This window comes from Pseudophryne corroboree, chromosome 8, assembly GCF_028390025.1.
Source record: "Pseudophryne corroboree isolate aPseCor3 chromosome 8, aPseCor3.hap2, whole genome shotgun sequence".
In the NCBI taxonomy this organism is placed as follows: domain Eukaryota; kingdom Metazoa; phylum Chordata; class Amphibia; order Anura; family Myobatrachidae; genus Pseudophryne; species Pseudophryne corroboree.
Genome location: NC_086451.1, coordinates 122,073,452 through 122,096,810, shown reverse-complemented (window position 1 = coordinate 122,096,810; position 23,359 = coordinate 122,073,452). Strand labels below are relative to the sequence as shown.

At 44.6% G+C, this 23,359-nt stretch overlaps 1 protein-coding gene across 1 annotated transcript in view; it reads right to left on the bottom strand.

Annotated features, from left to right (window-relative positions):
* Window positions 1-23,359, bottom strand: part of ASTN2 (astrotactin 2) — a 1,124,462-nt gene that overhangs the window by 409,396 nt on the left and 691,707 nt on the right. Inside the window, exon 7 of the mRNA XM_063936906.1 lies at window positions 22,487-22,571. Within this exon, the coding sequence (XP_063792976.1) occupies window positions 22,487-22,571 (85 nt within the window). The remainder of the gene's footprint in view (window positions 1-22,486; window positions 22,572-23,359) is intronic.

The following is a 23,359-nucleotide window of genomic DNA, read 5'->3' as shown; positions in this document are numbered from 1 at the left end:
CAGGAGATAATGAGTGCATAGATTACAGTTTTTGTAGTGTCTTGTGTAGGGTATAGTCGTATTTTCAATATGTTTTTTAGATGTATGTAACATGATTTTACGGCCCATTGAACATGGGGAACAAAGGACAGTTGAAAATCAAGGATTTTGGGGGTAGGGACAATTTTTGGGGTAGGGTCAATTGTCAAGTTATCAACAGTGACAGAGACAGCAGCATGGTAACTACTATTGGATGTTGGAAATATTAATTCTTTTTTGAAAATATTAAGTTTGAGGTGGCGGATAGTCAATCAGTGACGCACACCAATACAGATGGTGACAAATAAGGAGAGGATAGGTAGATTTGAGTATCATCTGTATACAAATGATACTGAAGTCCAAAAGAGCTGATTATTTTTCCAAGAGGTGTGGTAAAGATTGAGAAAAGCAGAGGACCTAAGACTGAGCCTTATGGTACTCCAACTGATAAAGGTAGCAAAGAAGAGATGGATTCAGAGAAGTGAACATGAAATAGCGATTAAATAGGTAGTATGAGAGCCAAGAAAGCTGTGTACTGGAGACCTAAGGATTGTAGTGTTTGTATGAGAATAGAGTGATCAATGGTGTCAAATGCAGCACAGAGATATACAAAAATAAGAAGTGAGTAATGGCCTTTAGACTTAACAGTGACCAGACCACTCACTACTAGTCAGTGCTGTCTCAATGGAGTGTTGGGAACGAATAGCTGACTAAAGTGGGTCCAATAAGTTGTGCAAAACTGTGTGAGCGAGTGTAGACAATTCTCTCAAGTAGCTTGGAGGGCATGGAAGCTGAGCGATGGGACGGTAGTTTGAGAGAGAGCTAGGGTCAGAATTTAGTTTTTTTCCAAAATGGTAGTAAAGTAATCACTGCATGCTTGAACAGTGATGGAAAGATACCAGTAGAGAGAAAAAGATTACAGATTTTAGTTAAGGTTGGGATGAGAACAGGAGACAGAGATTTACTTATTTGTGCGGGTATAAGATCTAGAGGAGAGGTAGTTGATACTTCTTTTTCATTTGTGGGATCAAATAGGGGATTAAGCAGGTCAATGGCTGAGGCTGAGAGCATACCATTTCATTTCGGATCATATAAATCTTGTCCTTGAAGTTGGAAGCAAGATCTTGCTCATTGATAGTGGCTTGTGGGTTGGGTTAAGGAGGGTTAAGAAGGGATTAACTGTAAAGGAATTAAAAAGTCACTTGGGGTTAGAGGCTTGATCAGAGATGAGATATTGGAAATATGTTTGCTTGGCAGTGTTCAGGGCATTACGTTAGGAGTGGCAGATAGTCTTATTAGTGAGGAAGTTGCTTGGAGTATGAGATTTACGCCATTTATGTTCTACTTTACATGAGAGTTCGTGTAGGTTTCTTGTTAACTTAGAGTGCCATGGTTGACATCTGGCCTACGTGAAGTGTGATGGGTAGCTGGAGCCACTTCATCAAGGACTATGTCTAGAGTCTGGTTCAGGAGTGATACAGTCCTCTCAGATGAAGTGAGTATAGAAATTGCTGAGAGCAGTTGTTGCAGAGAGGTGGAAAATTCTTGAAAAAGGAGATTTATGGTAGACTTACCATTGTTTAATCCCTTTCCGCTAGATGCACTGGATTCCACAGGGAATAACATCGGGGTGTAGAGTTGGATTTGATCCAAGGCACCAACAGGTTAAAGCTTTGACTGTTCCCATGATGCACTGCACTGCCTCCTCAATAGCCCCGCCCCCAGGTACTGGAGCTCAGTTTTGTTAACCAGTCCAATGCAGTAGCAGGTAAGAGAGACGGTAGATGTTAGTCACATATAACCACATTCTCACAACAGGAGAAGGGACTAGCGGCTAATGCCATACAAACCCAAAGAAGCTAAGTACGTCAGGGTGGGCGCCCTGTGGAATCCAGTGTACCTCGCAGAAAGAGATTTAACAATGGTAAGTCTACCATAAATCTCCTTTTCTGCAGTGGGGTACACTGGTATTCCACAGGGAATAACATCAGGGATGTCCTAAAGCAGTTCCTCATGGGAGGTGACACACTGTAGCGGGAACAGGAACCCGGCGTCCAAAGGAAGCATCCTGGGAGGTGGAAGTATCAAAGGCATAGACCGTGATGAACGTGTTAACTGAGGACCATGTAGCCACCTTGCACAACTGTTCTCCGGATGCGCCACGGCGGGCCGTCCAAGAAGGTCCAACTGACCGAGTAGAATGGGCCTTGATAGCAGCAAGAGCTGGGAGTCCAGCCTGCATGTAAGCTTGTGCAAACACCATTCTAATCCATCTGGCCAAGGTTTGCTTATTCGCAGGCCAGCCACATTTGTGAAAACCAAAAAGTACAAAAAGGGAATCTGACCTAATAGAGGCAGTCCTTTCCACATAAATGCGGAGAGCCCGTACAACAACCAAAGACCTTTCTTTGTAGGACAAACCAGAAAAGATGAAGGCCGGAACCACAATCTCCTGGTTAAGGTGAAAAGATGATACCACATTAGGTAAATAACCTGGGCGAGTTCGAAGAACTGCCCTGTCATGGTGAAAACTCAGAAAGGGTGGACGACAGGACAAAGGGGGTCATTCCGAGTTGATCGCTAGCTGCATCTGTTCACTGTGCAGCGATGAGGCAAAAAAAGGTAACTTCTGCGCATGCGGCGCAATGCATATGCACGACGTACTATTACAACGAACTATGTAGTTTCACACAGGGTCTAGCGAATCTTTTCAGTCGCACTGCTGGCCGCAGAGTTATTGACAGGAAGAGGGTGTTTCTGGGTGTCAACTGACCGTTTTCAGGGAGTGTTCGGAAAAACGCAGGCGTGCCAGGAAAAACGCTGGCATGGCTGGGCGAACGCAGGGCATGTTTGTGACGTCAAAACAGGACCTGAACAGTCTGAAGTGATCACAAGCGCTGAGTAGGTTTAGAGCTACTGCACAAAAAAAATTGTAGCCTCTCTGCGAACCTTTCGTTCGAACTTCTGCTAAGCTAAATACACTCTCAGTGGGTGGCGGCATAGCGTTTGCACGACTGCTAAAAACTTCTAGCGAGCGATCAACTCGGAATGACCACCAAAGCGCCTAAGTCCGAGGCCCTCTTAACAGAGGCAATAGCCAACGAAAACACGACCTTAAGCGTAAGGCATTTAAGGTCCACAGACTCAAGAGGTTCAAATGGAGACTCTTGCAGGGCATTTAAGATGACAGACAGATCCCATGAACCACGGGAGGGACATAGGGAGGCTGAATCCATAGAACTCCCTGAGTGAAAGTGTGAACATCAGGAAGAGACACAATTTTTCTATGAAACCACACCAACAAGTCAGAGATATAAACCTTGAGGGAGGCCAGACGAAGGCCCAAGTCTAGGCCTTGTTGTAGAAAAGCCAAAAGTCTGGAAGTTTTGAAAGTATATGCATCATGATTCTTAGCAGCACTCCATGTGAAGTAAGAATTCCAGACCCTATGATAAATCCAAGCCAAAGCTGGTTTAAGGACTTTCAACATAATTTAAACTACCGCCTCAGAGAGAATCCTTTTGCTCTCAGGAGTGATGCTTCAAGAGCCATGCCGTCAAAGCCAGTCTGGCCAGGTTTGGGTAGACACAAGGGCCCTGAACGAGGAGTTCTGGGCATTGAGGAAGTAGAAGAGGATGATCGATCGATAGACCCTGCAGGTCTCAGAACCAATGCCGTCTGAGCCACGCTGGAGCAACTAGAAGTAGTATTCCTCCTTCTTGCTTGAACTTCCGTATTACCCTGGGCAGAAGTGACACTGGAAGATACACGTATGGCAGCCGAAAGTTCCATGGAATTGCCAATGCATCCACGAATGCTGCATGAGGATCCCTAGTACTTGCTCTGAATACCGGAACCTTCTGATTGTGTTGAGATGCAATCAGGTCTACATCTGGTAGGCCCCTCCTGTTCATTAGGAGTTGAAAGACTTTGGGATGAAGACTCCACTCTCCGGCGTGCACATCCTGACGACTAAGGAAGTCCATTTCCCAGTTGAGGACTACCAGAATGAACACTGCCGATATGGCTGGCAGATGGTGTTCCGCCCAGTGTAGGATTTTTGACACTTCCACAATTGCAATGTTGCTTCGAGTACCGCCTTGATGATTTATGTATACCACCATGGTGTCGTTGTCTGATTGTACTTGAACAGGCCTGTTCTGTACCAGACGTAGGGCCAGTGTCAACGCATTGAACACTGCCCGCTATTCCAGAAGCCCCCAGGTGCACCATGCTCCGAGCAGGGACCAGCGAGGACTTTTTCCAATTGATGAGCCACCCGTGGGCTTGAAGGAATTGGTCCGACATCTCCAGTTGACTGAGGAGGACATCTTGGGAGTTTGCCAGAATCAGCAAGTCGTCCAGATACGACAGAATCCTGATTCCCTGATGACGGAGGAAAGCCTTCATAATGGCCAATACATTGGTAAAAATCTGAGGTGCCGTGGCCAGTCCAAATGGCAGAGCCTGGAATTGAAAATGAAGGTTGCCAATAGCAAACCGCAGATATTGCTGATGCGAAATGGCAATAAGTATGTGCAGGTAAGCATCCTGTATGTCCAGGGATACCATAAAGTTCTCGGGTTCTATGGCCAGCACAATAGAGCGCAGGGTTTCCATACGGAATTTGGACACTCTTACAAACTTGTTCAATGATTTGAGGTTGAGGATAGGCCGGAAAGACCCATTTGGTTTCGGAACTAGAAACAGAGTCGAATAGTATCCCCTGACTCTCTGGGACAGAGGTAGCGGCAGGAGGGATTGTACAATGAGGTGTAGAGCTTGCGCTTTCAAAGGATCCAAAGGGATAACCGTTGAACAGAGCTGGCGAGGGGGACGTCTTTTGAGAGAGATTGCGTACCCGTGAGAGACAACTTCCCGCACCCAGGTGTCTAAAGTGGTCTTTAACCAGGCCTGGGCAAACTGCTGAAGTCGGCCTCCCACCCTGGGGTCCCCCAGAGGGAGGCCTGCCCCATCTTGCAGCAGGATTGTCTTGTTTAAAAGCAGGCTGACGGATTGTTTACATTTGGGCTTAGTGGTTTTGGAAGTACGAGCCTGTCTCGGGTACGCCTGACCTTTTGCTTTACTTGGAGGTCGAAAGGAATGAAAAGCTGTTCTCTTAGCCTTCTGAGCAGAAGGATTAGTACTTGGGAGGAACGCAGTCTCAGCCGTCGCCAAGTCAGTCACAACCTTGTTCAGAGCCTCCCCAAATAGTATGTCTCTGGTGAAAGGAAGCACCTCCAAGGTCTTTTTAGAGTCCAGGTCCACTTTCCAGAACCTCAACCACAGAATCCGGCGAGCAAGGATAGACGTAGTAGAAGCCTTGGCCGCCATGACCCCTGCATCAGAAGCCGCCTCCTGAATATAGTGAGAGGCTGTGGTAATATACGACAGATATTGTCTGGCAGTGTCAGGAAAATACTGAGGTAGCTCATCCTCAATTGCCTGAACCCATGCTTCAATTCCCTTTTCACACCCAAGAGGCAGCCATAGTGGGTCTATGTACAGAACTGGTAAGAGTGTAAATAGACTTCAGGCATCCCTCCACACTGTCGGTTCCTTCAGTGAGGTGACAGTGGTGACAGGCATAGTAGATGACACCACAAGACGGGCGACATGAGAGTCCACTGGTGGTGGAGTTTCCCACTTGTTACTCAACTCTGCAGGGATAGGATAACGAGCTACCATCTTTTTAGACAGGGAACATTTCTTTCCTGGAGATGACCAGGATTCCTGACATGTCAATTAAAAGGTCAGAATGTGGTAAAACTACTTTAGCAACCTTCTGACGCTCAAACTTATCCAGTTTCTTCGTAATTGGAGGCTCAATGTCATCATCAATCTGGAGAATCAGCTTGAAAGCCTCCACAAGGTCAGGAACATCAACCTGGGTTGTAGATTCCTCATCAGAAGCAACTGTATCAGTGTCTGACAGATCAGTGTATTCCCCATCCTCATCGGAAGAATTATCCAAAATATTAGTGGATTGTGAGGAAGAAATGGCCCTTTTAGGGGACCCCTTCGCCCCAGAGGGGCATGGGTGGACTTTTGTCTAACCAAAGTCTGATTTAATTGCTGTAACTGGGTAGACAGAGTATCCGCCCGTGGCGGATTGATTACAAGGACAATATGTGGCTGTAATGGCACGGGAGGCCCCACAAGTGTTACAAGTGTAGTCAGCATATTTGAATATGCTGCCCAAAGTGTGTCATGATTGGCCACAGGTGCCGCATGCGGACTGGGAGATCTATGACACCCAGCGCCTGAACCAGCAGCTAACACATCCCCCACTGGTGAATCCGTGATAACGGCATTCCATGATGCAGGAGAGTCTGTGGATGTACCACCCAATGTAGCAGACATTGTATGGGATGTAGCTTTAGGGCGTGATAGTACAATATAGCCAGACAAACACAAAAAACAGCAAATAATCCCCTGTGTTTTGTGACAATAAACACAGAGCACAAACAGAGGATTTAAGCAGTGTGAGGTGACTGAAAAACACAGTGAGAAATACAAACAGTATACCCTGTGTAGCACTATATAGCATATGAGACCCTGACGCACTTAGTTTCCCAGGGTACAGAATATAGTGATAGCAAAGCGTGTGATACACAAGAAAGGAATCTGCACAGCTATAGGCACCCTCATTCACAGGTACAATGCAGGAATTATAACATATAAACAATACAACTGCACTGGACTAGTAAATTACATATAAGTATGTATGTATACAGCTATAACAATGCACAGTACACACTGACTGTATATCACAGAATACTTGTGCTAAATATTCAGATAGCAGTACACTTGTTCTAAACTAACACTGTATAAAATTACATGTAGAATACTTAAGTGTCTGTAATTGCACAGCGCTGAAGATACAGGCGGATTTACAGAGGAGACAGTGCCCAGCAGTCGCGGAGATCAGCCCAGCTATGTAATGGTGCCAAAATCTCATTCAGGTAGTGAGGGAGAGAGAACTGCAGCTCCAGGGCAGGAACACAAGCAGTAAATGGTGCCCGGAGTTGGGGGAGGGGCTACAGGTCAGCGCCTTATCCCCTCTGCTAGACTTCACCACCGGGTACTGTGGAGCCTTTTATAAATGGATTTTAGTAAATCCGACCTGTGCTCATTGACCTGGAGAATATAGTGGGGTCCCTGTGCAACATAGTGTCCACGCCAGCAGCGCGGTCCATCTCCTGGGACCGCGACCGGATCACGATTTATTGGCGGGTCCCACCTGAGGGACCCTCTTACATCCTCCCGTTAGTGCAGCCACGCGATCCTGGAGAGTGACAGCGGTGGTGTGCCTGAAAACCGGTGTGTCTCCACTGCAAGTACCCGGGAACCAGGCCGCGGGAGTATGCAGCACCGCTGAGGGAGGTGATGGAGCCACAGCACAGCATGTCATAAAGACATAGAAAGTGCTGCAGCCCTTGAAGTTTTCTAAAAGGCTCTTTTCAGGGCTGCCTAGCGCAGCCCCACCTGTTAGCTGCCTGCACTGCAGGCACCAACTTACAAACTGAGCTCCAGTGCTTGGAGGCAGGGCTATAGAGGAGGCAGTGCAGTGCATCCTGGGAACAGTCAAAGCTTTAGCCTGTTGGTGCCTCGGATCAAGATCCAACTCTACACTCCGATGTTATTCCCTGTGGAATACCAGTGTACACCGCTGCAGAAATTAAATTGTATTAATATTTCTTTGGCCTTGAAGAGGATTGGAGGACTCCAGTGACATTAAGTTTGAAGTAATAGAGGAGAGCATGCATGTGATCAGATTGTGATCTGAGAGAGGGAAAGAAGGGTTAGTGAATACAGAAACCAAACATATAGATGTGTTCACTTACTTTCTTGCTGCAGTCACACTAAACAGCCCTTCAAGCCATGCCATGATGTGGCAGTACTCAGTAGCGCTGAGTGTCCTTTCTGTGTTTTTTTTTGTGTAAAAATGCATCTTAGATGCAATCTAATATAATAGGATGTACAAGCAGCTTCTGCTGATTAAAATAACATATGGCATGTCTATATTCTGTGTGTAATTGCGACTGTATCTGCATCCAAAATGCCACGTTACAGTGTTTTCCAGGAAAACACTTAAGCATAACATTTTGTATGCAAATACAGTCGCAGTCCCACAGAGAATATAGGCATGCTGCATATCATTTTAATCAGCAGAAGCTGCTTGTGCATCCTATTGCATTACATTGCATCTAAGATGCATTTTTCGCAGAAAAAATGTGAAAAAAGTCGCTTAGCGCTATTGAGTCACACAGCACCCATGCATAATGTGTAACGCGACCTGTAGCGCATGAGCAAAGATCTAAGAGGCCACATCTGTAGTCTGGTTAATACAAGATCACGGCCCTCCTGATGAGTGGTGGAGCCAGTCCACTGGAGAGTCATAAAAAGGATGTTAGAGTTAGTAGTTTGAAGGTATGAAGAGAGAGTTGAATATCAATTGAGATACTGATATCACCCATGATGATGGTGGGGATGTCAGAAGACAGGAATTCAGGGAGCCAGGCAGAAAAATCTTCCAGAAATAGTTTGGGTTCCCAAGTGGGCGATAGATAACTGCAAAATGCAGAGAGAAAGGAGTGAAAATTCTGATAGAATGTACTTCATATGAGTGATGGAACCTGTGGTAGAACTGAGCATGTGAAAAATTGGGACAGTAATATTCCAACTCCACCTCCATTACTGTTACCAGGCCTGGAGGTGTGTGTGTGAAGAGAAGACCACCATGTGACAGTGCTGCAGGGGAGGCTGTGTCTGATTGTGCGAGTCATGTTTCTGTTATAGCTAGCAGGTTGAGGTTGTTAGAAATTAAGAGATAATGGATGGATTTCAATTTGTTACAAACAGGATATGCATTCCACACACTTTAGTGATTTGGAGCGTGATGGGAGACATGTGATGTGATATTTATGAGGTTAACTGGATTTATATATTGCTGTGAATCAGCTGAATGTGAATACGGCAAGTGGTTGGGGCTTGTATTTAGTGATATGTCGCTAATAGAAGCAAGAAAGATGATGATTATTATTATGATGATTATATCAGTGTGCTTTTAATGGTGTTCCTCATTATCCTATCAATATCGTTATGCTTTTCTCATGCACTTCTGAATTACTTAACAGTACGCATTCACACTAAATTTGTTTGTTTTTTATAACCAGTGTGGTCTCTCTTGATTAACATCTAGTCTCATATAAAGTTAGCATGTTTACTCAGAGAAAAAAGAAATAAATTAGCAGTGGCTTATCAAGAAAGTAGTTCCTTTTTGGGGCACTCTTAAAAAGGATCAGTTAAATGTAATAATTGTAACATTAAACCTTATGCTTTATTTCACATTCATTAAAATAACAGGGTGTCATAGACTTAGTCATCATTTGTCATACCCTGTAAATCTAAAAAAAAAAAACATAACAGACACAATTTGTCCTGGTGAAAATATAGCAGACAAAGTAAGTCTGATGGTGAAAATATTGAAGTCCTAGTATTCTGACACCTACAGTATATAATGGTATCAGTAATTGGAGAGACAACAGAGACAGAGTAATAACCTAATTTAAAGATACTGAAATTATCCACAGATAATCACTGATGAATATCTCTCCTGGGGCTGTGCACTGACATTACCCAAAATAAACATGTAGTAGCATACATGCAACTAAATATGGTACAAAGCCTTATTGCTACTGATTGAGGTGTTAAACATGTAATAGGATGTGTGCTCCTCTGAAGGAGATCAGCAAGGTACTGTATTGTGGATCTATGGCAGATGAGTTAACCATGGGTGTAACAGATTGATCAACTCGTAGCTTGCCTAATTGGTGCATATAAAGATAGGCGCCGGCATCCCGACTAGGATCACAATCCTAGTGCCGGAATCCCAAATGTTGGGATCCCGAACAAGTGTTTGCCACACTGCCAGAGAGATAAGCCAAGGGGGGAGTAGGTTTAGCCTGGGGGGGCGGGCGGTTAGGGTTAGGCTGTAGGAAAGGGGGGTTAGGTTTAGGCACCCCCGGGGAAGGTTAGGGTTAGGCTGCAGGAGAGGGAGGGGTAGGTTTAGGCTGCAGAAAGGGAGGGTTAGGTTTAGGCACCCCCGGGGAAGGTTAGGGTTAGGCAGCAGGAGAGGGAGGAGTAGGTTTAGGCTGCAGAAAGGGAGGGTTAGGTTTAGGTAACCCCCGGGGAAGGTTAGGGTTAGGCTGCAGGAGAGGGAGGAGTAGGTTTAGGCTGCAGAAAGGGAGGGCTAGGTTTAGGCACCCCCGGGGAAGGTTAGGGTTAGGCTGCAGGAGAGAGAGGAGTAGGTTTAGGCTGCAGAAAGGGAGGGTTAGGTTTAGGTAACCCCCGGGGAAGGTTAGGGTTAGGCTGCAGGAGAGGGAGGAGTAGGTTTAGGCTGCAGAAAGGGAGGGCTAGGTTTAGGTAACCCCCGGGGAAGGTTAGGGTTAGGCTGCAGGAGAGGGAGGAGTAGGTTTAGGCTGCAGAAAGGGAGGGTTAGGTTTAGGTAACCCCCGGGGAAGGTTAGGGTTAGGCTGCAGGAGATGGAGGAGTAGGTTTAGGCTGCAGAAAGGGAGGGTTAGGTTTAGGTAACCCCCGGGGAAGGTTAGGGTTAGGCTGCAGGAGAGGGAGGGGTAGGTTTAGGCTGCAGAAAGGGAGGGTTAGGTTTAGGTAACCCCCGGGGAAGGTTAGGGTTAGGCTGCAGGAGAGGGAGGAGTAGGTTTAGGCTGCAGAAAGGGAGGGTTAGGTTTAGGTAACCCCCGGGGAAGGTTAGGGTTAGGCTGCAGGAGATGGAGGAGTAGGTTTTGGCTGCAGAAAGGGAGGGTTAGGTTTAGGTAACCCCCGGGGAAGGTTAGGGTTAGGCTGCAGGAGAGGGAGGAGTAGGTTTAGGCTGCAGAAAGGGAGGGTTAGGTTTAGGTAACCCCCGGGGAAGGTTAGGGTTAGGCTGCAGGAGAGGGAGGAGTATGTTTAGGCTGCAGAAAGGGAGGGCTAGGTTTAGGCACCCCCGGGGAAGGTTAGGGTTAGGCTGCAGGAGAGGGAGGAGTACGTTTAGGCTGCAGAAAGGGAGGGTTAGGTTTAGGCACCCCCGGGGAAGGTTAGGGTTAGGCTGCAGGAGAGGGAGGAGTAGGTTTAGGCTGCAGAAAGGGAGGGTTAGGTTTAGGCACCCCCGGGGAAGGTTAGGGTTAGGTTGCAGGAGAGGGAGGGGTCGGTTTAGGCTGAAGCAAGGGGCGTTAGGTTTAGGCACCACCAGGGAGGGTTAGGCTGCAGGGGGGAGGAATAGGTTTAGGCTGTGGTAAGGGAGGGTTAGGTTGTCATTAGGAAAAGGTAAGTATACTTACCGAGCACCTGTCGGGATTCTCACAATCGGGATGCCGCGGTTGGTATTCTCACCGCTGGTGTCCCGACCGCCAACATATCAGACCCAACCCATAAAGATTGTACCCAGTGTTAGCAAGCTGCTATACAGAGAATGCCACTCCAGGCTGACTAGGGTTTGCACACTTATATAACAGGTTACTGCTTATAGTAAGTGAAAGCGTTGATTGTATCTCCATGTAAAGAAGAAACATTAGATGATTACATCACACCTATAGACCATTGTAGTAAGTGTGCAAATCTGTACCAAAAGGCCAACAGTCGATCAAGCCCACATTGTTGAAACGATCGTTCTGTCCACTCCTGGGGGGGTCTCCTTACTGAGGAAGTGCCACCTGCTGGCAACAGTGACCTCACTGATCCACAATAGATATCATTTCCTCTCCTTTCAGTTGCCATTTCCTGCAGCACATCTTTTCCCTTGCACTGCACACCTTCATTGCAAGCGTCTGCTGTCTTCTCCACACATGACAGCAGACAGTAGAAGGGACCAGGGGTTGTAGTGTTGCACTTTATTTTCCTTATATCTTTTGAAAGCATAACCATTCCTGCATGCACAATGAATATGATGCTCTAATTATGAGCTGATGTGAACTGCGCTTTTAAATTGATATTGTGTAATTGCATAATCTTTTTTATAAGAAAGAAGCACTGACTTCTACACTTCAGTACTAAGATCTACATGTGTGATACAATAAACAAAAGTGTCTTCTTTCTAAACAGACATAATTACTGCTATTATTTGCTATAAACAGTAATCGGTCATAAAAGTGTGTCTAAATTAGTGAGATGTTGAACTCTCTATGTAGCAGCACTACGGTATGAAGAACTATATGAATCTGCAGAAATATACAATTCAAGTATGAAGCTTTCATGTCCAGCTGATGTGATATAAACTGTGGCAGTTATACTGATATAAGTTCCAATCACACACAAAAATACAAAATTGATAAAGATGCCCAGGGCCATATGTAATAGCGTCCAAGTTTGGTGTGCGGGAAAAAGATGCACAATCTCAGACATTAAAATGTGCAACTTTTTTCGGCAACTCTATCAATGTAATAAGGTCCATGTTTTCAGACACAAATGTAATTCTCATGCGACTTCTCCCGAGAATACACATCAGGAAACAGCCGAGTTTCTTGGACCAACTGGAATTGAAGTTTCACTATTGTGAGTTGCAACGTTTAGAAGAAAGTCACCCGTTAGGCCCCAAAAGTCTGCAGATTTATTCATCACACACCCTATATAAATCCCTGATCCTCCATTTTCTCCTTTGATAGGTAGTGAGGCATTTTGGGGCGGAGAGGAGAGATTTCAGGGAGAGAGACAGTTATGTTCTTTGTTGTGTTATTTTGAGCAGCATGACTTCCAGAAGAGTTAGTAGAGGGTGGAGGAGGAGGAAGGGGATATGATGCCTCAGCAGCAGTCCGAGCCTGTCAGTGAGAAGGAAGAGAGTGAGCAGCAGGAGTTGCAGGAGGTGAAGGAGAGTGATGTGGAGGAGAGTGAGAAGGAGGAAGAGGAGGCTCCTGCACCAGGCAAGACGAGGACAGGGCACAATGTCCGATTCTCATATAATGAGAACTGTGCCCTGGTCCATCCATGGTGCAGGCATTTCCATATACACTGCTCAAAAAAATAAAGGGAACACTTAAACAACACATCCTAGATCTAAATGAATGAAATATTCTTATTAAATACTTTGTTCTTTATATAGTTGAATGTGCTGACAACAAAATCACACAAAAATGATCAATGAAAATCAAATTTATTAACCCATGGAGGTCTGGATTTGGAGTCACACTCAAAATTAAGGTGGAAAAACACACTACAGGCTGATCCAACTTTGATGTAATGTCCTTAAAACAAGTCAAAATGAGGCTCAGTAGTGTGTGTGGCCTCCACGTGCCTGTATGACCTCCCTACAACGCCTGGACATGCCCCTGATGAGGTGGCGGATGGTCTCCTGAGGGATCTCCTCCCAGACCTGGACTAAAGCATCTGCTAACTCCTGGACAGTCTGTGGTTGGTGGATGGAGCGAGACATGATGTCCCAGATGTGCTCAATTGGATTCATGTCTGGGGAACGGGCGGGCCAGTCCATAGCATCAATGCCTTCATCTTGCAGGAACTGCTGACACACTTCAGCCACATGAGGTCTAGCATTGTCTTGCATTAGTAGGAACCCAGGGCCAACCGCACCAGCATATGGTCTCACAAGGGGTCTGAGGATCTCATCTCGGTACCTAATGTCAGTCAGGCTACCTCTGGCGAGCACATGGGGGGATGTGCGGCCCCCCAAAGAAATGCCACCCCATACCATTACTGACCCACTGCCAAACCGGTCATGCTGGAGGATGTTGCAGGCAGCAGAACGTTCTCCTTGGCGTCTCCAGACTCTGTCACGTCTGTTACATGTGCTCAGTGAGAACCTGCTTTCATCTGTGAAGAGCACAGGGCGCCAGTGGCGAATTTTCCAATCTTGGTGTTCTCTGGCAAATGCCAAACGACCTGCACGGTGTTGGGTTGTAAGCACAACCCCCACCTATGGACGTCGGGCCCTCATACCACCCTCATGGAGTCTGTTTCTGATTGTTTGAGTAGACACATGCATATTTATGGCTTGCTGGAGGTCATTTTGCAGGGCTCTGTTCCTCCTTGCACAAAGGCGGAGGTAGCGGTCCTGCTGCTGGGTTGTTGCCCTCCTACGGCCTCCTCCACGTCTCCTGATGTACTGGCCTGTCTCCTGGTAGCTCCTCCATGTTCTGGACACTACGCTGACAGACACAGCAAACCTTCTTGCCACAGCTCGCATTGATGTGCCATCCTGGATGAGCTGCACTACCTGAGCCACTTGTGTGGGTTGTAGACTCCGTCTCATGCTACCACTAGAGTGAAAGCACCGCCAGCCTTCAAAAGTGACCAAAACATCAGCCAGAAAGCATAGGAGCGGAGAAGTGGTCTGTGGTCACCACCTGCAGAACAACTCCTTTATTGGGAGTGTCTTGCTAATTGCCTATAATTTCCACCTGTTGTCTATTCCATTTGCACCACAGCATGTGAAATTGATTGTCAATCAGTGTTGCTTCCTAAGTTGACAGTTTGATTTCACAGAAGTGTGATTGACTTGGAGTTACATTGTGTTGTTTAAGTGTTCCCTTTATTTTTTTGAGCAGTGTATTTCCAGACCACAGCATCCAGAAAGAAGGCGATGTGGTGGTCAGTCCAGGATGCAGAGAACGCGGTCAGCTCCTGCCGGCGGGACATCAAAAACATCAAGAAAATGGTTGGTGACATCAAGTAGGACCTCTAACATGAGAAGGCAGAAAAGTGCCTCGAGGGTTGCAGGGCTGGGGAAGCATGTCAAGCACTGGTCCACTACACCACCTTTGAGGAGGAGTTAAACAGGTGATTCCTCTGGAGGTGCTTCCAGGAGCGCAAGTAGTGGACATAGACCATCTAGTATCCTCACCTCTTCCTGGTGAGTACCAAAAAATGTCCTCTTTTAACTGTAACAACCTAAATCAGTGTCAACTGTTAAATTTTTAACCTCTTTATGGACAAAATAATATGTTACACATAATTATTTTTAATTTTGCAATAGACTTTATATATTTTTTCCCTATAACCGTGGTTTAAAAAAAATGGCACGTTAAAAATATTGTTTAAAAAGTAAAACAAAATGCATTTAAAAGTATGCATAAATGTTTGCTTTTATAAAATATGAGCCACTATCCCTAAAGAGATTAAAAGTTTGTGTGTATGTAAATCCTATAAATTATATCTTTAGTAACTATGACTGTGTGACAACCTAGCAGAGTAAGTACTGGTTATTTGGTAATGTGTGCTGCAACCAACAATCAGTATTTGTGCTGGCAAGGCCATTAGTACATTATGTACAGACTAATTTATACTTTAGAATGCATCGTCTTTAATGTTTTTTAATACATGTGTAGTACCCGTAAATGTATATGTTATGTAAATTGGCTGAGCTGCTGCAGGCCACGGTGCATTTAATGGGTAGCAGTGTACAAGTTGCTGGGTCTAGCGCGAGCTGCGGGAGCCAGTGCGGGCGGCGGCAGTTAGAGGGAGTTAGAGACAGTTGCGGGAAGTCTGAGGCTGGAGAGAGGGAGAGGAGGCAGAGCGGTTTCCCCGGTCGAGAATCCTGTGAGCAGGTCATTGAGAAGCACAGCGGTAGCCGGTGCCCGGGATCTAACCCAGCTTTAGCAATCTGCGCTGGGTCCCCATCTGACTGCTGATTCACTGGTCCTCCCAGAGCTTCCGTCGAGCAGCGGTAGGCGGAGGAGCTGACGCCACCCACCCAGAAGGTGGACGGAGGGCCGGCGCATCCACTCAGGAGGCAGAAGAGGGTGGCGCTGTAACCCGGGAGGTGGTGAGATTGAACTCCCCTCCCACTTACATTGAACAGCACCACACTCAGGGTAGTCATATCTGGCAGTTTCACACCCATTTTAGTGACAGCTCCTAGTAAGCAGCAGCTCTGCCATTTAGCTAAAAAGTTGCATGTAATCCCGTGCTCAGAGGCTGTTGACTTAGCTGCAGGATTTTTGGGTGTAGTACTGGTGACCGGCGGTCTCCTGACCGCCGGTCAGCTTACCGACGCCGGGATCCCGGCGGGGAGGGGCGAGTGCAGCAAGCCCCTTGTGGGCTCGGTGGCGACCTGCGGTCGCCACGGGTTCTATTCCCACTCTATTGGTGTCGTGGACACCCACGAGTGGAAATAGTCCCTGTTGGTCGGCATGCCGACCAACGGGATAGTGAGCCGTCGGGCTCGTGGAGGAGGTCATGTGACTGTCGGTCAGCTGACCGGCGGTCACATGAATACCACCCGGATTTTCTAATTAACAGAGTGTATGTACAGCCCTGCCCGTAAGAGAACTGCCAAGCTGCCTCATATAACTTTTACGGGGAATAAGCCCTCACTCTGACCCAGTTGTAATTGTTCCCCTGGAAGAGTAAGAGTAATATGCTTAATTACTAACGCATTTTTCTTTTCTGTTATCAATTGCTTGTACTTGCCATTAACCCCGTTGCCTGTTTATTCCTGGGCAATTTATTATAGATGACTTAGGAGTTTAGCCTAAGGTTAGAGAGTTCACCCGTGGTCTTTAATACATTGCAATGCACTGTTGACTGGAAATTGTCTGATAATTCTGTGAATGCCTATTGTTCAAATCTGATATTAAGTGTGTTAACATATAGTCTATACAGAGGGTCTATGTATTTGCACCTTTGCTAGGTCCAAAAGAATTGCTAGTTAATAAACCAAGTTCTTTTCAACCTCATTACGTGACTTGCGTCTATTAGGAGAACCTTACCGACAGCCACACGTTCCTTTCGGGATGTCACACATGAACCCGTTAAACATCACTCTTGGCAATTTAATTGTTTTTTGCGCCCCTTTAATTATTGTGCTTATCATGCCCAACCTGACTAAACTAATGGGCATGATGGGAAAAAGTGCTGTTTGGGTGCCTAAACAGCCAACTTTTCGCACATTTCAGCTCGCCACCTTTGGGGGCTGCAAGCTGAAATATGTCTGCCATGGCTCTGATCAGAGCAATAATTGAATAGTAGTAAATAAATATAAAATCCCCTTAGTGCCTAACCCCCTCTTTTAAGTGCTAGCCCTCCATCCCTGCAACCTAAACTTTTCCTCCCCCTGCAGTCTCACCCTAACTCTCCCTGACATAATTAGTGATCAGGATGCCGGCATTTAGAGTGATATCGAGATTCCGGGAATCTGACTGCCGGCATCTCGAGCGCCTGATGGCAACCGCATCCCATATGTTATTATTTGTTTATTTTGGGTAGCAAGTGCACACCCCCTGAAGGGATATCCATCAGTGATTATTTATGGCTAATTTCAGATATTAGTATCCTTAAATTATGTTATTACTCTGTCTCTGTTGTCTCTCCAATTACTGATACCATTATATACTGTAAGTGTCAGAATACTAGGACTTAGATATTTTCACCATCAGACTTACTCTGTCTGCTATATTTTCTCCAGGACAAATTGTGTCTGTTATGGTTTTTTTTTTAGATTTATATAGTATGGCAAATGATGAAGTTTTAATGTTACAATCATTACATTTCATTGATCATTTTTAAGAGTGCCCTAAAAAGGAATTACTTTCTTGATTAGCCACTGCTAACTTAGGTTTTTTTCCTCTGAGTACACTGTATCCTGGGGTAAATGTACTATAGCGGCTCAGATCATGCTGGCTGCTATAGCTCTTCCTGCTTTGCTCTTTTTATTGAGGCAAAGCAGGAAGCAGTAGTGCCGAGATTTATTAACATCTCGGCTGCTGGAAGGGGGAGTTAAAATTTCTCCCTCCGGTGATGCCTTTCAGACCCCCACAGTGCATCAACGTAGTGCTGATGCGCTGTCCCACTCCATGCCGGCTCCAGTGGGTATGCATCAGATCTTGCAACCATGGCGAGACCTCACATGCCGCCTGGAATCCGCAGCAGCAATTACAGTGGCTGTGAAAGGAGCAACGACACCTGCAGCTGTCAAAATCGATAGCTGCAGGTGTTGGAACTGTCAGTGCTACTGACCATTTTTGCATTGCCCCACACATTGCCCTGCACTTAAAGATAGCAGAGCCAATAATGACACATACCGCAGCATTCATACATGAGGGAGAAGCAGTATCAGCACACATAACGTACACTGAAACCACTTCTCCCCCATATCACCACATAATACATCTATCCCTCTATTTCTAGGAGCTCCACCAACACTGAATTACATTCCAGGCGGACAATAACCCACAACATTTTTGTGAGATTATTTATTATTAATAATCTGGTGAAAGATCTCTTTCTTCTATTCAGCTCAAAGTTAGTATGTGAACAGCTGATTACATTTGTGTCCTCACATATCTTTACATCACAGCTTCCTATTCTCTGTAATGCGTACCATAGCGTGATATTGCGGCCGCAGACAGTGGGGTAGCAGTGCCCCCACTGCACAACATTACAGGGGTAGCCAGCGGCACTTATTAGGAATCAGTAGCGGGGAGCTATGCTCCCGCAACCTGTTCTAATTAGCTGTGTTTAACTGTGGCATTTGCAGAAGTGTGCTTACACATTGCGGCAGCGCCATGTCATGAAGCCATGTCTGGCAAAAGTGTGTGAGGACACACCTGTAGTTAAAATATTTAACTAAAGTATAGGGTAGGTAACTTAAGCAGTTTCAATGTCTGTTTGTACTTTCAATTATCAGCAATATTCCATCTAGTCAGTGTTTTCACCTTATCAGCCACCTTTTATCTTAGAACAAAGTGTACATCACTCTTTCCTTGCTCATGGACTTTGAGAAAAACTATAACTACTATCCAATATCAATAGCAGGGAGGCAATCTGGTAATTGTAGGCTGACAAGCAAGGTCATTACAATCAGTCAACAGAGTACAGCATCAAAAGGCACAAAGTAGGATTAGAAACATGTACAGATTGAATGCAGTAGCAATATCTTAGTACAGTAGTTCCCAAACTCGGTCCTCAACACACCCAAACAGTCCAGGTTTTAAGGATATCCATGCTTAAGAGAGGGTGACTTAGTACCTCAATCAATTTAATTGCACCATTTGCGCAAAGTGAGTTTGGATAAACCCTGGCTTAGTAGACAAATGCAAGTAAATAATCTATATAAAGAAAAGGCAAAACTCACTGATTGACTCATCACAAAATCTCTTAAACCACAAGGCCTACAATCTTGAAACTTGGCAGGTAGATTCTCCTTAAGGGCCTAATTCTGAGTTGATCGCAGCATCAAATTTGTTAGCAGTTGGGCAAAACCATGTGCACTGCAGGGGGGGGCAGATATAACATTTGCAGAGAGAGTTAGATTTGGGTGGGTTATTTTGTTTCTGTGCAGGGTAAATACTGGCTGCTTTATTTTTACACTGCATTTTAGATTTCACTTTGAACATGCCACACCCAAATCTAATTCTCCCTGCACGTTATATCTGCCCTCCCTGCAGTGCACATGGTTTTGCCCAACTGCTAACAAATTTGATGCTGCGATCAACTCAGAATTAGGCCCTAAGTCCCAGGTGCTTGCTAAGAACCGGTTTTAAAAATGTCACTGTCCATCCACGGAAATCGCCAAAAATGGATGTGTGTATGTATGTATGTATGTATGTATGTATGTATGTATGTATGTATGTGTATATATATATATATATATATATATATATGTTCCAGCATAACTCCGGAATGCCTGCAGCAATTTACACCAAACTTGGTACAGATATGACTTACAATCTGGGAACAAACACTGTGGGGGTAACACACCCATAGCACCCCTAGAAGAGGGGACAGCAGCACAGAGTATATCAGGAGACAGCATAACTCCGTAATTCCTGCAGCAATTTACACCAAACTTGGTACACTTATGACTTACAATTTGGGAACAAACACTGTGGGGGTAAGAAACCCCTAGCACCCTTAGAGGGGGACAGTAGCACAAAGTATATCAGGACACAGCATAACTCCGGAATGCCTGCAGCAATTTTCACCAAACTTGGTACACCTATGATTTACAATCTGGGAACAAACACTGTGGGGGTAACACACCCCTAGCACCCCTAGAAGAGGGGACAGCAGCAAAGAGTATATAAGGAGACAGCATAACTCCGGAATTCCTGCAGCAATTTACACCAAACTTGGTACAGATATGACTTACAATCTGGGAACAAACACTGTGGGGGTAACACACCCATAGCACCCCTAGAAGAGGGGACAGCAGCACAGAGTATATCAGGAGACAGCATAACTCCGTAATTCCTGCAGCAATTTACACCAAACTTGGTACACTTATGACTTACAATTTGGGAACAAACACTGTGGGGGTAAGACACCCCTAGCACCCTTAGAGGGGACAGTAGCACAAAGTATATCAGGACACAGCATAACTCCGGAATGCCTGCAGCAATTTTCACCAAACTTGGTACACCTATGACTTACAATCTGGGAACAAACACTGTGGGGGGAAGACACCCCTAGCACCCCTAGGGGTGTGCCAGCAGCAAAGACTATATCAGGACATGAATGATATGTCAGTGATGACAGGGCTGCATGTGACAGTGTCAGTGACATGATGTGAGGAGGGGAATGGAGGTAGCACGAACCCACACACTGAAAGTTATTTAGTGGAAGTAGCCGGGTCCCCCAGCAGCACAGAGTATATCAGGAGATGCATAATGTGATGCGCTATATAAGAAACTGTAAATAAAACAATCATTTCATTGGTGTAAATTGCTCCAAGCATTCCAGAGTAATGCTGTCGACTGAAATACTCTGCACTGCTTCCTCACCCCTAGGGGTGCTAGGGGTGTCTTACCCCCTCAGTGTTTGTTCCCAGATTGTAAGTCATATGTGTACCAAGTGTGGTGTAAATTGGTAAAGGCATTCAGAAGTTATGCTGTCTTTTGATATACTCTGTGCTCTTGTCCCACCCCTAGGGGTGCTAGGGGTATCTTACCCTCACAGTGTTTGTTCCCAGATTGTAAGTCATATGTGTACCAAGTTTGTTGTAAATTGCTCAAGGCATTCCAGAGTTATGCCGTCTCCAGAAATACTCTGTGCTGCTGACTCACCCCTAGGGGTGCTATGGGTGTCTCCCCCCACAGTGTTTGTTCCCAGATTGTAAGTGATAGGTGTACCAAGTTTGGTGTAAATTGGTCCAGGCATTCCAGAGTTATGCTGTCTCCTGATATACTATGTGCTGCTGTCACCCCTCTAGGGGTGCTAGGGGTGTCTTACCCCCACAGTGTTTGCTCCCAGATTGTAAATCATATGTGTACCAAGTTTGGTATAAATTGCTGCAGGCATCCTGGAGTTATGCTGTCTCCTGATATATTCTGTGCTGCTGTCACCACCTTCCCCCCAGGGGTGCTAGGCTTGTGTTAGCCCAACAGTGTTTGTTCCCAGGTTGTAAGTCATATGTGTACCTAGTTTTGTGTAAAATGCTGCAGGCATTCCGGAGTTATGCTGGAATATATATATATATATATATATATATATATATATATACACAGCAACACAATTTTTGAGAGTCACTCCTCGGCTTTGTAAATAATTTCCACAGCTACAAAAGCATGCAGTTGTAGCTGTGGAAATTATTTACAAAGCCGAGGAGTGCCTCTCAAAAATTGTGTTGATGTACATTGTGCCCTAGAGGTTCGGAGGGGGCACCCAGGTACTATCTGTTACTGTTTTATGGCGTGCCGGTCAAAACTGCTGGATTATATATATATATATATATATGTATATATATATATATATATATATACACACACACACACATACATACATACATACATACATACATACATACATACATACATACATAAATTTTTGCCGATTTCCGTGGATGGACAGTGACTTTTGTAAACCGGTTCTTAGCAAGCACCTGGGACATAAGGAGAAGCTACCTGCCAAGTTTCAAGATTGTAGGCCTTGTGGTTTAAGATATTTTGTGATGAGTCAACTAGTGAGTCAATCTCCTTTTTTTTTTGCCTTTTGTATATATATATATATATATATACAGATTATTTAATGACACATTTTTATTTTACTATATTTTATCTATGAATTTAATTATTAAACATTATAATATTATTATAAAATATTCAAAATGTAATTATTAAAAAACACAATTCAGTATTACAGTACACAGCAATAGTAAAGTGCATTAAGTTAATATTAATTATTTAACTAGTCATTAAATAAAATATTTTTATTTTTGAGTCCCGCTATTATTTTGTTTCATATGGAAAGATTATAAACTATTAATCGTACATTTAAGCATCTGGGAACACTTTTGAGCTACAAGGTTCTGACCTACCAGAACAAGAAAAATATTTTTAAATTTCTGGAGCTTCAGTACTGTATATGAATAGTAGTAAATAAATATAAATCTGTTTTAGGACAAGAACACTGCACAGGTTATACAGTTACCACTTGATAGCTATCTATAATGTGATGATCTATTTGTTCTTACTACCAAATTCCTGATAAACTGATTCAGTCTAAATATGCTGAGAGAACTTACCCTTGGCTCTGTCCCCAGTCGCTGCGTGCACACAGGTGTGGGTGATTTGGATCTGGAGAGTACCCATCGTGGCAGCTGCATTCACCTATGAACACATAGGAGAAACACACTCAAGTATCTACAAGTCATTAAAAAAAAAATTGAAAGAGATTTTCAGTAAATAGGTGGTGATATTTAGCAAAGCTTGGAGAGAGATGCCAACCAATCAGCTTTTTTTTTTTCTTTTTTTTTCAAACACAGCCTGTAAAATGACAGAAGTTTATTGGTTGCTACTTTATCCCTCTCCACTTTATCTGGCTCCAAGCATTGATAAATGTCCCCCATAGCCTCTAATTTTCAGATTTATGGTTTAAGGGGGAAATTCAATTAGCAGCAATGACCTGTTTTAGCATGTAAAGGTTGTTTTTTTTGTTTTGCTTTTTTGCGATAGGTGAATTTCAGGCTATTCAATTAGTTGTGGCAGTTAACGTGCTATAATTAATGCAAATTGTTGCAAATTATTATTATTAGAGTACCCCTGAGCAGGTGCAAAGATTTGAAAGTCCCTATATTAAGGTAAAACTTTGGGAACTTGTTCCAGAAGCATTGGGACACACTCCCTAATGTTTAATTAGGTGGTTAGAATTATTAAATTATCCTAATTTGGCCAATAACTACATATTATTTTTGGGGTGAAATTCTGTAAAGTGCAGAATAATGGGTTACAAGATGTGGGACAGGTATATGGGGGTATTTTTAACATTGCAGGTGTTTACAGGTGTTTTTGGCTTAAAATAACACAAATACATACTCATGGTGCCCACACACGGTGCAATTATCATGTGCGATTTGATCTTTTAAGTTCAAATCGCATCGTGTCTAGTTCAAATCATA